This window comes from Pseudochaenichthys georgianus, unplaced genomic scaffold, assembly GCF_902827115.2.
Source record: "Pseudochaenichthys georgianus unplaced genomic scaffold, fPseGeo1.2 scaffold_958_arrow_ctg1, whole genome shotgun sequence".
Classification (NCBI taxonomy): Eukaryota; Metazoa; Chordata; class Actinopteri; order Perciformes; family Channichthyidae; genus Pseudochaenichthys; species Pseudochaenichthys georgianus.
The window spans coordinates 23826-38939 of NW_027263482.1; the positions used below are offsets into that span (position 1 = coordinate 23826).

General features: G+C 41.4%; 1 protein-coding gene across 1 annotated transcript; it reads left to right on the top strand.

Moving 5' to 3' along the window:
• The first annotated feature begins 250 nt into the window (after window positions 1-250).
• Window positions 251-14798, top strand: cdkn2c (cyclin-dependent kinase inhibitor 2C (p18, inhibits CDK4)). The gene is made up of 3 exons (XM_034080230.2): window positions 251-367; window positions 3739-4096; window positions 13947-14798. The coding sequence occupies exons 1-3, from the start codon at window positions 251-253 to the stop codon at window positions 13949-13951; spliced, it is 480 nt and encodes a 159-aa protein (XP_033936121.1). The 3' UTR covers window positions 13952-14798.
• Window positions 14799-15114: the final 316 nt, after the last annotated feature.

Below are 15114 nucleotides of genomic sequence, written 5' to 3' on the forward strand. Positions count from 1 at the left end.
GACTGGCAAATTTGAAACTAAATTAAATACATTCTGACCCCATACAAATATGTTATATGCAAGTTTCAATGTTTTAAAAAGTGATGTACAGTGCAGAGTGAGCAGAGTGAGGACATGATGTGAGGATGGTGTGTTGGTGAGGGGCATGCCATGTGTGATGGGGGAGGTGCCTGCATTGCACTTTATATGGAAAACCTCATGTTTCTTCACAGTTTGTCAGAAACCTTGATTGCTTAAACCTTTGAGAAAAATGTCTGTCGAACTCTGCACAGCTGCTGCCCGTGGAGAGAAACGTAAAGTGGCGGAATTGCTGAAAAAAGGAGCAGAAGTTAATGGATTTAATAATTACAACAGGACTGCACTGCAGGTAAGAACTTGAATACATTTCATCATATTTGTGTTATAATGTATTAAATGCATGCTGTTTGACATTATCTGACTATATTCAGTACATTGTGTTTATTATTTGGTAATAGTTATTACTCAGTGGGTAGTGTGCTGGACTTCGAATCAGAGGAGAGCAAGTTCGAGTTCCACTGCAGTCAGCATGGCGTTGTGTCCCTGAGACACTTCCCCCCAAAGTGCTCCCGTGGGGATTGCCCACATACTGAATGTATGCAAGTCACTTTGGATAAAAGCGTCTGACAAATTGCATGTAATGTTATTAGCTATTTTAAACAGCTATATGAGGAAGTCTGTGGACAGAGAGGTTTTGGGGAATTTGTAGCAAATTAAAATGGCCAAAATCGTTTCTGACTTTTCTTTTGAGATTATTATTACTTTATAGATTCATCAAAGGAAATAGTGATTTTGAGGATAGAACAATGAGATCCTGTCACCACCAGTTTCACAATGGAAAGTATTTCCGGTGTTTATTTCGTACTTGATGCTAAAACATAAAGAATAATCCCATTTCAGTTACCTATGAGGGGAAATGCATGTTACATTTTAAGGTGTAAAAGTTATAAAAATTGAGGAAATGGGGAACCCGGCCTCTAACAAGATGGCTGCTGAAAAAAAGTGCCATTTTACCTCTTGATCCTGTTCTTTTTTTTAATTTAATTTGTGTGCATGCCTCTGTATAAGTTAAGCCTCTAAGTTTCTGGACTGTCCCTTTGTTATAATTATGTACATTTGTATGGACCAAAAGCAGAGAACAAACCACTCTTTACTTTTATAAACTTGTATCTGTATTTCCATTATACGTTAATTTCAGTGGTGGAAGAAGTACTCTTCTACTGAAGTTAAATTACAAATTCTACAGTGTAAAATGACTCCTGTTAAAAGTCCTGCAATCATAATCTTACTCATGTAAAAGTACAAAAGTGTTGGCATCAAAATACTCCAAAAGGGAACGTTTTTACATAATGTCCCATTTAAGAATAATATATATTACATTACTGGATTCATATTTTTTTTTTTACAAGAATGTGGTCCTCACAGCTGATAAAAGTGGAGGTATAATTATTGGATGTATGCTGCTGGATATTTTACCATATAGCTAGTTTATTTATTAGTTTATTTATATTTTGTATTTGCTAATCATTTGAATCTGTAGAGTAATTCATTTTATCAAATGCATGTAGTGGAGTAGAAACGGGTGGCGCAGTGGTCGGTGGGTTTGATCAGCAGAGGAAGGGGGCGTTGCAGAAAAAAAATCCGAGCTTGTGTGCATACATTTACACTTGTATAAAAATATCCACGTAACTGTGAACACACACTGTGTCACACTCAGGCATGTGGACAAACTCGCTCGGTTTATTTTGAAAAAGGAACACCTCAGATCTTTTGTGTGAACGCAGTGAGGCCTCCGAAGCATCTTAACTAGAGAGGAGAGCTGAGTTAACCGCAGTCAGTGAACTGAATGCTTCGTCACTCTTGGAGGAGGTGTGTGTGTGTGTGTGTGTGTGTGTGTGTGTAGTGCTGCGTACCTGGACTCACATTCAGGTTCAGGTCCGGACTCAAGTCCAGAGGTTCAGGTTCAGGTCCGGACTTATAAGTCCGGACCTGAACCCATGGCTTGTGTCAAGTGGTGTGAGTAACTAAAGTGAACTTATTGTGAGCTAATTATCAATTGAAAATTAACTCATAATCAACTCAAATTCAAACTCATCAGGTTTATTGTGCTCCCTTCCAACTTGTGTCTACATTTCTCTACAAAGTACAAATGTGCCACTTAGTCTACAAATGACTCATGACAGCAACTACAGTGAACTACTACAAAGTTCAAACATTTATTTCATTTACCAAACTAAAGTAACCAAACAGTCCCTGAGCTGACTGAGCCTAAATCCCTAAAACGTTGCTGAAAGGTAGAGTGTAGAGTAGACTATACGCATCACACTGTTACACACCTACTATACAGTATAGGCTGTAGTGACTGTACAGTCAGAGTGTACTGTACTGTCTGTGCACCATGTATTTTCTACAACTCTACAATACATACTGTTAGAAATTAAAATCAATGTTGATATGGCGTAATTTTGAATTAAAAACACTAATTTAAATCACTTTTATTCTGAAAAAACCGAAAGTTCACACTATTAATTTAAAACTTTTATTCTGAAAATTCTTCACTTCCGGTTAGCATTAGCATGTGGCGAAATTCTACGTTTTCAAACCGTAAATCGAAGGTGAAATGACATGTGATGTTGTACACTGAGCACACTGGGATTAGCACTCATTTATTAACGCTGAATAACGTTTATCAGGGAATGTTTAAATAACCACAGACACCAGAATATACGTAAGTGCTAGTTTTTTTGCGAGTCCAAGTACCGGTTCCTGACGTTCCGGTTTTAACCGGACTTGAACCGAAACTTTTTACAAGTCCAGTACCGGTTCGGCGTACCGGTACGCAGCACTATGTGTGTGTGTGTGTGTGTGTGTGTGTGTGTGTGTGTGTGTGTGTGTGTGTGTGTGTGTGTGTGTGTGTGTGTGTGTGTGTGTGTGTGTGTGTGTGTGTGTGTGTGTGTGTGTGTGTGTGTGTGTGTGTGTGTGTGTGTGGAAGAGAGGGTGACACAGGGCCGTTGTATTTTTTATTGACCGCAAGATGTATGATTGCTTTGATCATTATTATTACAATGTCTATGTCTGATCACCGCGTATTTTTCATTAAACTACAATACAATTCAACAGAGTTTTGATCTCAGCAAGTACTCTTTTTAGCGTGGCATACAATATCAAACAGGCCCGGCCTCAGCAGCCTCTCAGCGATTTAGTTTCCTGTTTCCTGTCGCTATACTTAAAGTGTTCTCAAAGCTGGTGAAGGTGCAGCTAGTCTGAATGACTTAGTATACAGGGTAGCTGGTGGATTTACTCCAGGTGGAACTAAAGTATGATTTAACACGTGATTATATTTCACATCATTCATCCACATCTGTGAAGAAGTAACTAAAGGTATTAAATACATGTAGTGGAGTAGAAGTACACCATTTACCTCTGAACTATAGTGGACAGAAGTATAAAGAAACATGAGATGGAAATACTCAAGTAAAGTAATACCTCAATTTTAGTATAGTAAGAAACAAAACATTGAAATAGTCTCTCAAACTTGTACTTATAAGTTGGCCTACATTACTTGAGTAAATGTAAAGTCACTTCCCACTATGATACAAACTTAAGTAAAGTGCAAGTACTCCAACATTGAAGTACAATAGCCTACCTAATGTACTTCACACCACTGGTTAATTCAATGGATAATTCATTAGTGTGAGTCTCTCATCTGTGTGTCTGCAGGTGGTGAATTGGGCCTGTCCCGATGTGGTGGAGGCGCTTCTCTCCGTGGGGGCAGACTTCAACATCCGGGACCCTGTCCTGGGGCTCACCCCGCTGCACGACGCAGCGCGTGCCGGTTACATCGGTTCTGTGGAGAAACTCGTGCAATGCGGCTCAGATGTAAACCTGTGTGAGGAGAGGGGTAACCTTCCGCTGCACCTGGCCGCCATGGAGGGAAACCTGGAGGTTATCCGGCTGCTGATCGGTCTCACCGCAAACCCCCGGGCCCGCAACGCGGAGGGATACAACGCCGGGGAGCTGGCGCACAAGCAGAATCACAGAAAGGCGGCCAAATACATCGAGGATTATTTGAGCTCAAGTGAGTGGTGGTCTGCTTTGATGTCTGGCAATAAAATAACTTCCTGTCCACAAATCGCATAATTTTTAAACATATATGTTACATAGGCCTATATTTGTATTTTGTATGCTAAAAAATAGCAGGCTTTATCAAGCTGTGGTATTATTCTGAAAGAGAAATAGAAGCCTTGCATATGTTTTTTCAAAAATCTATTTTTTTCTCCATCACATCAAAAATGTGCCCCCCAAAAAGGGGTTTAGGGTGTTAGAGAGCGGCCGATATAAGCATCTGTTGATGGTGCTGCATATTGGTTCTTAATTTAAAAACTACATTCCATGCCGAGATTTCGTTTAGATCTGTCACTCCAAAATTGAAACGGTGAAAAGGTAAACATGAGGCTTATACTGAATGTGGGTCTAAATCAGAAGCAGGCTATAATAAAGATTCAGCATTAGTATACAGTGGATAACATGGTTTCTGAATTAACAGCTATAGCCCGTTTAAAGGCCTCTATGAGCTGTAGCCTGAAGGGGCAGCAGATAGGCCTGTGTGTGTGTGTGTGTGTGTGTGTGTGTGTGTGTGTGTGTGTGGTGTGTGTGTGCGTGCGTGCGTGCGTGCGTGTGTGTGTGTGTGTGTGTGTGTGTGTGTGTGTGTGTGTGTGTGTGTGTGTGTGTTTAGAACACGTTTAGACAACTATAGAAATATAGTTTCATGTTTTGGGGATTTAAGCACATTTTGGTTAGCGCAATGGCATTTAAGTTAGCCCATCCTTGCTAAACAGATAAACCGATATATCATATGAATACGATATTGAAATGAGAATAAAACAGATGAATATATAGGCCTAGAGGCCGGTACCGAAGTGGGCCGGTCGGACAATTCGGACCCCCCCGTTGACAATTGACTAGCGGTACCGAGTTGGGCCGGTCGGTCGGTCGAGTTTTCCCGTCCGCCTCCACGACTAGGCCTCCTAACTGCCAAAAGGGTGTTTCTTTGAACTTTTAAATCAAATGGAGGAATAACATTATGTATATCAGCTGCCGAATTGATAAGCGGACACACATAATTAAGTAGGCCTACACGTATGATGACAAAACCGAGCGTTTTTTAAAGTGAGTCTGGTATCCCCCTCCAGATAATAATGGACTGTTCCGCAAACACATCGAATCAACGGCACAATAATTAGCTAGTGATAGGCTACTCGTAAAACAGAACAACAAAGTCACTCGGGTTCTGCAGGCTTTGGGATGTTCCCCAAACATATATTCACTTTTTGTCATTAGGCTTTGTAAATAATTAAATGTCAAACGAGATGTAATATTTGCAGTAGTCCTCCACGGAGGAGCCAATCTCCACAGACCACAGCCGTGATGTGACTTAGGCTACTGATACCTATTTTTTAACACGGGTAATAATGTATGTGATGCATGCGAGTCAAACATGAAAGCGTGACCTAACACGACCTCTAATGAAGATTCATTAAATTCAAACATAATTTCATTGTGACACCTTGAGCGTTAAACGGGATGATATTACAACATAACAGTCACTTCTGGAAATCAGTAGGCCTCCCAGGCCACACAGGGACTCATATAACTGTAACGATGCACTGAAATATTGTACAAGTCTATCTAAAATGAAAGTATTATTTAGGAGTCTAATCATTAATGGTTACGAACAGGACCTGTAAAATCTCATTTGTTGTTATTTCTTGTAATTGTAAAAAGTAATTTCTTTCTGATTGTTTTGTAAAAAAAAGAAAAGAAAAGATTAACAAGACAAACATGTCGCTGATGACGATGACCTAATGTTTTATAAGAAAAATATATGTTAGAGGGGGGAGGACCAGAACAGTTTTTTTTTTTTTTTTTTGGTACTTTGTTATAATTATTAATCTGATTGAAAAGGAAAAAAGAAAAAAGAAAGGAGAATATATATATATTATTGTTATATATTTGTTTTGTTTCTGACATGTTCAATAAATTGACTAACTAAAAAAAAAAAAACTAACTATGGGAAATACAAATATAAGCGTAAAGTAGCCTATATTGAAAACGAAACAAAATCCAACTTTATTTATTATAAAAACACACACGGTTTCACACTAACCCCAACTGTGTGTCCCGGTGTGTGTGTGTGTGTGCGCGCGTGCGTGTTGTCTTTCTACCGGCTGTTAAGCTAACGTTAGGCTACTCTGTGGCTAAGACGTACACCTTGTTTCCTGGCTCGGCATTAGTGGACGTTTTTGGATTGGTATTCTGCTGCCGCGACCCATCTTTAAAATAAACTGACCTGTCGGAGCCGTCAGCAAGCATGTAGGACTACTTACAGTACAAAAGTAAAAGCACTCATTCTGAACAATGGCCCATTTCAGAACAGCTCCTCAGGTGTCCCGGAGTGACTGTTGGTTTGCAACTACAGCACATTATATCCAGTGATGTACCTGAACGAGTTCAATGAACGATCGTTCATGAACGCGTTCATATTTTGGGCGAACGTGAACTGAACGTACTGTATTTCCGCTCGATGAACGTAATTGAGAACGCGTTCATTCTCAGCGCTGTATAACGGCGTTCAAAAGTGCGTTCATTCTCAGCACTGTATTATAACGGCGTTCAAAAGTGTGCCAGATTTCATATGCCTTTCAGCCGAAACCCCAGTTAAAACACACAGTAAACAGGCTTCAAAATAATGCGGAAAACCACCCAATCTTGCAACTGCAAGCTGCCTGTGACGCGTACGCGCCTGTCACCCGTGGCTGTCGCACTAAAATATAAATATACTAAATATATCAGACTCCTCACAACAAACAGTGTGGAACCGCGGAACCGGCGAGCATTGAATGAATGAATGAATTAGTATGGACGAAGCCGAGAGCAGCTGCAGCAGCACTCGCTCAGAGTGAGACTCTACGGCAGGGGTGGGGAACCTCCGGCCTCCGGGCCGTATACGGCGTGTACGGCCCTCGAGGTAATTTATAAACACACGCAAAAAATAAAAAAATGAAAGAAATCTCGACCGCAAAAAAATTAAACAAGCGAGTGCCTGTTTTTCCTGGCCAAGGTCAGAGTCCTTGAACACAACATGAGCCTAACGTGTCATCACGTGCTATATGTCTCGACTGACAGGGGTGCAGTTCTGACGGAGAGCACCAGAACGCCACTCCAGCACTTCAGAAATTGCAGTACCGATAAGTTCATACACATGCCGCAGTTTCTGCGTGTCTGTGTCTTTAGTTGAAAGCCCAGTGGCGATCTGCTCATCTGTCATACTGATCGGACAGTCAATAACTGTGTTGTTATCATTAGCATCTGGTTAGCTAGCTATGCTAATGAATATAAGAAGCTTTTTCTACAACCAATGAGGTAAAGGCACATCTTTATATGATCATTATAGTTATAAAAAAATAAGAGAATAAAGTAAACAGGTATAAAATACTATATGACAGTTATTAATAAAGAAGAATACAGTTTGAAAGGGGAGTGATTTGTCAAATATCCATAAATTAAAAGAAAATCTGCTTACAGTTGTGTTTGGGTGTTGAGAGATGTGTCCATAGATCTCCTAATGTTGCTCTCAAAGTGCACCAGATTGATGCTTTTAACTTCAACATTTAAAAAAAAATCTTCCCAGGGGAGCACGCCACACCCTGCACGTGCATGCATACGCGAGTCATGGTGAGATATCTGGATTAAGAGGTTGCTTTTTCTTTGCACAGAATGAAATGAATGGGCTGTGATTTTAGTTTGTTTAAGCAGAGGTCAATAACTTGTACGGCCCTCTGAGGATATTGTAAAAATTGAAATGGCCCTTGAGAGGAAAAAGGTTCCCCACCCCTGCTCTACGGCGTCGGCGTATGAGCATTTAAAAGAGTTTTACGTTAAAGTCAGTACTGACTCAGACGGAAAAAATCAAACGTTTGCCTGTAAACTGTGTCCGCCCGGTTTGAAAAAGCAAGTCCGTACATCGACGACGTCGACAACAAACCTTAAACGGCACATTGAGAATAAGCACACGACTAGCCTTTCACGGTATGTGCGAGTGGCGAATAAAAAAGAGAGCCAAAACAGATCCACTACCACCCAAATCCCATTGACATCGTACAGGAGACAAATAATAGCTCGCAGCCAGGGGTGGACTGGCCATCTGGCATACCGGGCATTTTCCCGGTGGGCCGACGTGCCTTTTGGGCCGACACGTCATTTCTTTTTTTTTTCTGAAGTCCCGGCCCATAAGACGGGTATATTGGCCCTCTGTTTAAATGTTTTTAGTAATTGACACTGGGCCGGCCCAATCAAATCTTTAATCACCTCCCCCTTTGGGCCGCTCGGTGTGCATCATTAAATCACGCCCCCAGGAGGTGAGCCGGCCGTTGAAGCCAAACTTCCTTTTTTTTCGAGAAAAAAAAAAGTTCGAGTTAGAAATGGCGAAGGCGAAGGCCAAGCGAAAAGGGAGAGCAGAACAATTGCGGGCAAGAAAAAAGCAGGCCCTTCGTGCTGATGCTGCCGCTTGTGTCAAAATAACCGACATGTTTAGTACAGGTGCAGGTCCATCTTCTTCTAACCCGTGGCCGATATTGGTGGTGAGGAAGATGATGAGAGGGAGAGAGATCAGCGCGAGTGGGGAGAGCGAGGAGAACTGGCGGTAAGCAGAAGCTAAGAAAATTAGGAAAATATTATTATTAAGGTTATGATACTCTGTAATTCTGGAACCCATTAATATCCCTTTGATGAAGCACTAATAAGACAAATATTATAAGAGAAACATTCGTTAGCCTCCAAGCTAGTAAGCTGGCTTTTTTAGGTTTTCCCTGGCAAGTTAAAATATAGCTTAATGGGACTCTGATACGTTGTCTCATTGAAAGTTAACCAACATTCATGAACAATTACTGTCAGCTGGCAGCTTGTTTTGTTTAGTGTATTTACTTATTTGGTTATAAGGGCAACAGTGGTCTTTTGGGACCTGAAGAAAATGTTTATAGTCAGCTTGTTGTGGTAGTTTTGATTGACAATATATAGAATGAATAATATAGAAATAGATAAAAAATGGAGGCACACATGTAGTTTTGACCATTAACTGTGTGGTATTGTTATGTCAATGCCTATTTGTATGGACCTCTATCAGGGAATCCATTCATTCTGTATCATTGTGTTGAGCCAGGTAGCATCCCCAGAGGAGGAGAGTGAGGAGAGCAAAGAGCAGGAGGACATAGATTACTTTGCCCGCCCCGAGCCATCTATGTTACAGATGTTTTTAGAACAGCACCCACAACAACATACCAGAAATCCAGTTGTGCAGACGGTATTCACCTGTAAAGATGGCACCAGCAGAAAGTGGCGTCATATTGCAAGGGACGTCATATGTTGTTTTGTTTTGTATGTCTTTATAACTGGAATGTCAGATTGGAGGCACGCACACCAGCGTACAGAGGAGCACAAAAAGAGCATTACACATTCAACCTGTGCTGAAGCTTTTTTCTTACGGTGCTCTAAAGCAGACATCGAAAGCATGTTTGCTGGCAGTCAGATGTCTGCTCATAGGGAACAAGTCCGAAAGAGACGTCAGGTTTTGGAGCGTGTGGTGAAAGTGCAGGCAGGTGGAGAATGAGGGAGCATATATGCTAGCTGACAACACCGTGGACCACGGTAACTTTTTGGAGCTCATCCTTTTATTAGGAAAGTATGATGTCTGGTTAAAAGAGCATCTGGATGATTGCGTAGAGAAGAGCAAGAAATTGCACCAATCCAGTGGAACAAAAGGTAGAGGGTCTCTCATCCCCCTACTCTCCAAAACTACTGTTAACTCCATCATAGAAACTGTTCGTAGTCTAATCAAAGAAAGTATCTCCAGTGATGTCCAGAAGGCCGGAATGTCTTCTGTTCAGCTGGACACAACACAAGACATAACTTCTCAGGATCAGTGTTCAGTAATCTTAAAATATGTCAATGAGACTGTGCAAGAGAGGCTTGTGGCTTTAGTGAAGTGCCACGCATCCACCGGACAATACTTCAAGCATCTGAAACTGGACAAGGGCATGTGTGTATAGGTAATGCAACGGATGGAGCATCCAATATGAAAGGCCGGTACAAAGGATTTTCTGCACTGATGACCTCCCAGTCACCCACTCATGTCCATGTGTGGTGCTATGCTCATGTTCTTAATCTTGTCCTGGCTGAAACTACCCAAAATGTCATCGAATGTGGAACACTTTTCAACCTAATCAATGACATAGCAGTGTTTATCAGGGAGTCATATCAGAGCGTCAATCTGTGGGAGAAACAAGCCCAAGAAAAGATGCCGTCGACTCATCCTGTAGACTCATCTGGTCCTATCTCTATCGTGTTGTCATAGAAAGGGGAGGCAGGGCACTATAGGGTCCCCCCCCCTTAAATTAACTAGAAGTCATCATTTAAGGGGTTATTTTTAAAACTTTTCTTCTGGGGGGTGGGCATACCCCCCCAGACATTATATTACATTGCATTTAGCTGAGGATTTTATCCAAAGCGACTTACAATAAGTGCGTTCCACCAGGAAGACACAACCTTGAAGAAAACAGAATCATAAAGTACATCAGGTTTCATAGAGCCAAACATTTCAAGTGCTACTCAACTGGCTTTAGATAAGCCAGTCCTTTAGTATATAAGTGCTTTGTTAACAATTCTATCGCTCGAAGTGGAGTCGAAAGAGATGAATTTTCAGTCTGGAAGATGTGTAAGCTTTCTGCTGTCCTGATTTCAATGGGGAGCTCATTCCACCATTTTGGAGCCAGGATAGCAAACCCACGTGTTTTTGCTGATGGGAACTTGGGACGGCCTACCTGCCTGTCAGCCTTCCATCTGTGCACAAACTTATCTTGTGCCCTCATTGGTCATGTGCGCGTTCGTGTGTGGTGGAGGAGTGGCTCTGTAAGGAAGTCTGAAGTTGGTGCATCATGGCATGTGGCTCATTAAAAAATAAGTACAGCTAATGTCTCCCTCTTGTATAACTGGTCGGCCCCACCTGCAGCAGGTAATGCAGGGTTGCCAACTCTCACGCATCTAGCGTATGACACACGCTTTCACTCTCAATCTCACGCTCTCACGCTGCCCAAACTATTCTCAAGCCAAAAACAAGATGAACCGGTGATCGTCTTTTGTTGGTTATTTACAATGTTGAGTTGACAGCTGCTCAAGTTGTTGATCCGCTCCCTCCCCGCCTCCACCACCATCAGACCCCCCTATTAGTGCTCGGTCACTGTTCGCTTTGTGAGAGGGTTTGAAGGTCTAATTTCTAATGATTGATAGTTACACATACTTGTTGTATGTATTAGTTTAGTTTGCCCCTGGTACGTAAAAAGGATAATAATAGCGTTTTTTTAAATTATACTGAGTTATTCTTCTTGTCAATAACCGCTACTATTTGTTTGTTTTATGGATTTGGGCCGGCTGGGTCTAAATGCCAGGGCCGATTTGCTGTCCCAGTCCAGCCCTGCTCGCAGCAACGTATTGAAAAAAGAACTATAAACTATAAATTAGTTCATTTTTGAAACCATGAACTTTAGTTCAACATTTTGAATTATGAACTATGAACTGAACTAGTTCATTTTAAAATGTGTGAACTGTGAACTGAACTAGTTCATGTAGAAAGTGAACTTTCCCAACACTGATTATATCATGTTACATTATCACAGGTTATTGTGTAACTTCTTGAGAAGACAAAGACTAGACAGGATGTGGAGATATTGTGCAGGAGACTTGAATGAGCGAGTCCCTGAGGACTTTTAGAAAGTCTAATTAGGGAACTAGTTCTACCGAAATACCAGAAATCTCTAAAATAATAAAGCACTGTCTATTCAGCTTTTTAAGAGCCAGAGCTTTCATTTCTGAAATCCCCTTTTGTTCACGACTCATCATGATCAACACATTCTTATCTAACACCATTATAATAACGATGCACATGTGGTTGCTGCACTTAAGTATTGCATTATTATTAGGGCCGGGACTTTAACGCGTTAATTAAGATTAATTAATTACACAAAAATTAACGTGTTAAAAAAATTAACGCATGTTAATCGCACTTTAATCGCACTTATTTTTGCACAGCGGAACGTTTCTCACTGGGTGAGTTTCAGGCGTACCGATTATACTGGAGCACCAACTAACGTTCATAACTTCAGCATGGGACTTCAAACTGTCATTGTCAAACTATGTACTGTATCAGCTTAAATGAACAAGCAAACATCCTTGAAGTGCTACAAGACAAATTAGCTTCAAACAAGAAACAAATTAACAAATAAGCTTCACCTCAATAAATGAGGGTTGAAAAAGCACTCATGTCCATACTGGGTTCACTGTGTTAGTCCACAAGCCCTGCAGATGGAGCCTCGTCAATGAGAACAGACAACTTGCTTGAAGATGTCACAATACTGTGAACAATTTTTTTCTGCATCTCTTTTGCTATGTGTTTTACAATTTTTGTGGAACTGTACCTTGAGTGCAGACTAGTGCCCATTTTGGCACAATTTTTTTCCTGAAGCTCAATGAGACTATCATGGTCAGTAAAAGGTTGGTTCATCTTCGCAAGATATATGCTGTTCTGAATACAGAATCTGTCTCTGCACAGTCTCTGACACAGCTCTCACCAAATGTCCAACTAAATCCTGTCCACCCTTCTCCGTGAGCTCCTGGGCTATTATGTGTGCTCTGGAGTCTGGACGTCTCATGTCGTCTAATCTATTTACCTAACTTTCTGTCCCTCCACTCTAACCAAGGATGCCTGTTCTTAAATTCCATAGCCTGACTTTCAGTCCACAAGCTCTCATCTGTGTCCGAAACAAGGAGATAATATAAACATTGTGTTCTGACCACACACACACACACACACACACACACACACACACACACACACACACACACACACACACACACACACACACACACACACACACACACACACACACACACACACACACACACACACACACACACACACACACACACACACACACACTATCTCCCTCCCTTTCTCTTCCATTGATCCACCACACTAACGTTGATCAAGTTAGCTAGCAAGTTAGCAAGTTAGCTACAGTTACGTTAATGATATCACCTTTAGGACAGCCACCTGACATGGCTCTTCTTCTATAGTGGTAATAGGGGAAAACATTGAAATATTGTCGTCTGTTTTCGTTTCATGTTTGCTTCCTGTTTAGCGCTCCGCGAACTTGAATGGTGGACGGATCAAATTCTGATAACGTTAGAGAAACTTGGGGTTTGTCAGAGCCGTGTGTTGCTGTTGCTTAGCAACAGGCCACAGGCCACATGCGACGGAAGCTCCAGACGTCCAAAAGTATTAACGAAGAGGCGAAAGCGTGAAAGCGCAGTCACAAAATGAAGTTGTTACGTATCATCGCTCATTTTTAAGAGGGTATACGGAAATCACTGGCATTTTATAGTGGGTATACGGCGTATACCCGCGTATCACGTAGACTACACCACTGGTGCAAAGCATGTAGCAGCTAGCGTGGACGTTAGCCCGACTCCGAGTGCAAGGAACAACACCCTGACCCAACCCACACTCAACCAGACGACTGGTTTCAGGGCCAGGATAAGTCAGTCCACGTCTGAGAGAATATCCAACTCCCTGGCTCACTGGACTGCACTCGACTGTAGACCACCTGGAGTCACATCCATGTGGAAACTGCTTCTCACTGTTCTCAGGTCAAATATGTATATTTGATTAAAAATGTGATTAATTTCGATTAATTAATTACAAAGCCTCTAATTAATTAGATTAATTGTTTTAATCGAGTCCCGGCTCTAATTATTATCACACTGTTTAAGATTTAGATGTGACAGGAAGTCATTGATTTGTTTTCTCTTCTCTCTCACAGACTAAAGGACGAAGCAGATGAAGATTGATTTTACATTTCTGGAATGGATTGAAACAAGAAAATCAACTGCAATTGGAAACACTTTATACATTTGCATCCTGCTTTGAGAGAAACGGGAGACGCATGTTTGTAATAAGATAAGATGGACTTTTATTAATCCCCGTGGGGAAATGGTTTCTCTTCATTTGACCCATCCTCGTGTTAGGAGCAGTGGGCTGCCATTTTGAACGGCGCCCGGGGAGCAGTGCCTTGCTCAGGGACACCTCGGTAGCACTTGGTCTTGCCGGGACTTGAACTGGTTGCAGTTGCCAAGCCAAGTCCCTATCGACTTCGCCACCACCGCCCCCCCACAAATAAACAAAATGCTCCATGCCCGTGATTTATTCTCATAAAGCTATATTTTATTTGGTCTTTGGCCTCATACACACTTGTTTGTAAAGAGCAGGAAGTGTCACGTTAGCTGCTGTGTATCACATGGGGAGGCCTGCATTATTCAGCAAATAGGACATTGGTTCCTATTTTTCTAATTTGATCCATTTAGACGAGTCCCTTCTCATCAAATAATAAGTTTAACTTAATAAGTTAATGAGTTATATCCGTTGAGTTACCACCTGAAATCTATTCAATTGTAATCAAACCGCACTTTTCCCGTCTTATAAAGTGACGTAACCCCATTTCAAAGAAGCATGAATTCAACTCATGTTATCAACGGTAGGATACATGTTGTTTAAAAATGTGAACTTGACATTTTTATTACCCCTGTATTGAAAATCATGAGATGAACAAACCCCACTCTCTCCTTCTTTCTCTGCTGGTAGAGTAATGTGAATGTAAAAGCAACAAATCAAATGCATAAATAATCTGACTTAATAAAACACTGCAATGAATTCCAGGCTGTTCCCATTCTTATCAATGAGAGTGTGAGAGAGAAAAGTCTAGAATAAGAAACGGACCTCACTTACCAGCAGCTGAGATGAAGACCACAGCATCAGAAACGGGTTTATTACCAGGTAGGTTGACACGAGGAAACACATGCATGATGAATAAGAATGTATGGGTGGGTCCAACGTGCTGTTAACCACCAGCTGAGGTAGGGGGTTTGGAATTGGGCCGGAAACAGGCCCGGTTCCAGAACAAAATGACTCAGGATTAGATTAGAGAGGGTGAA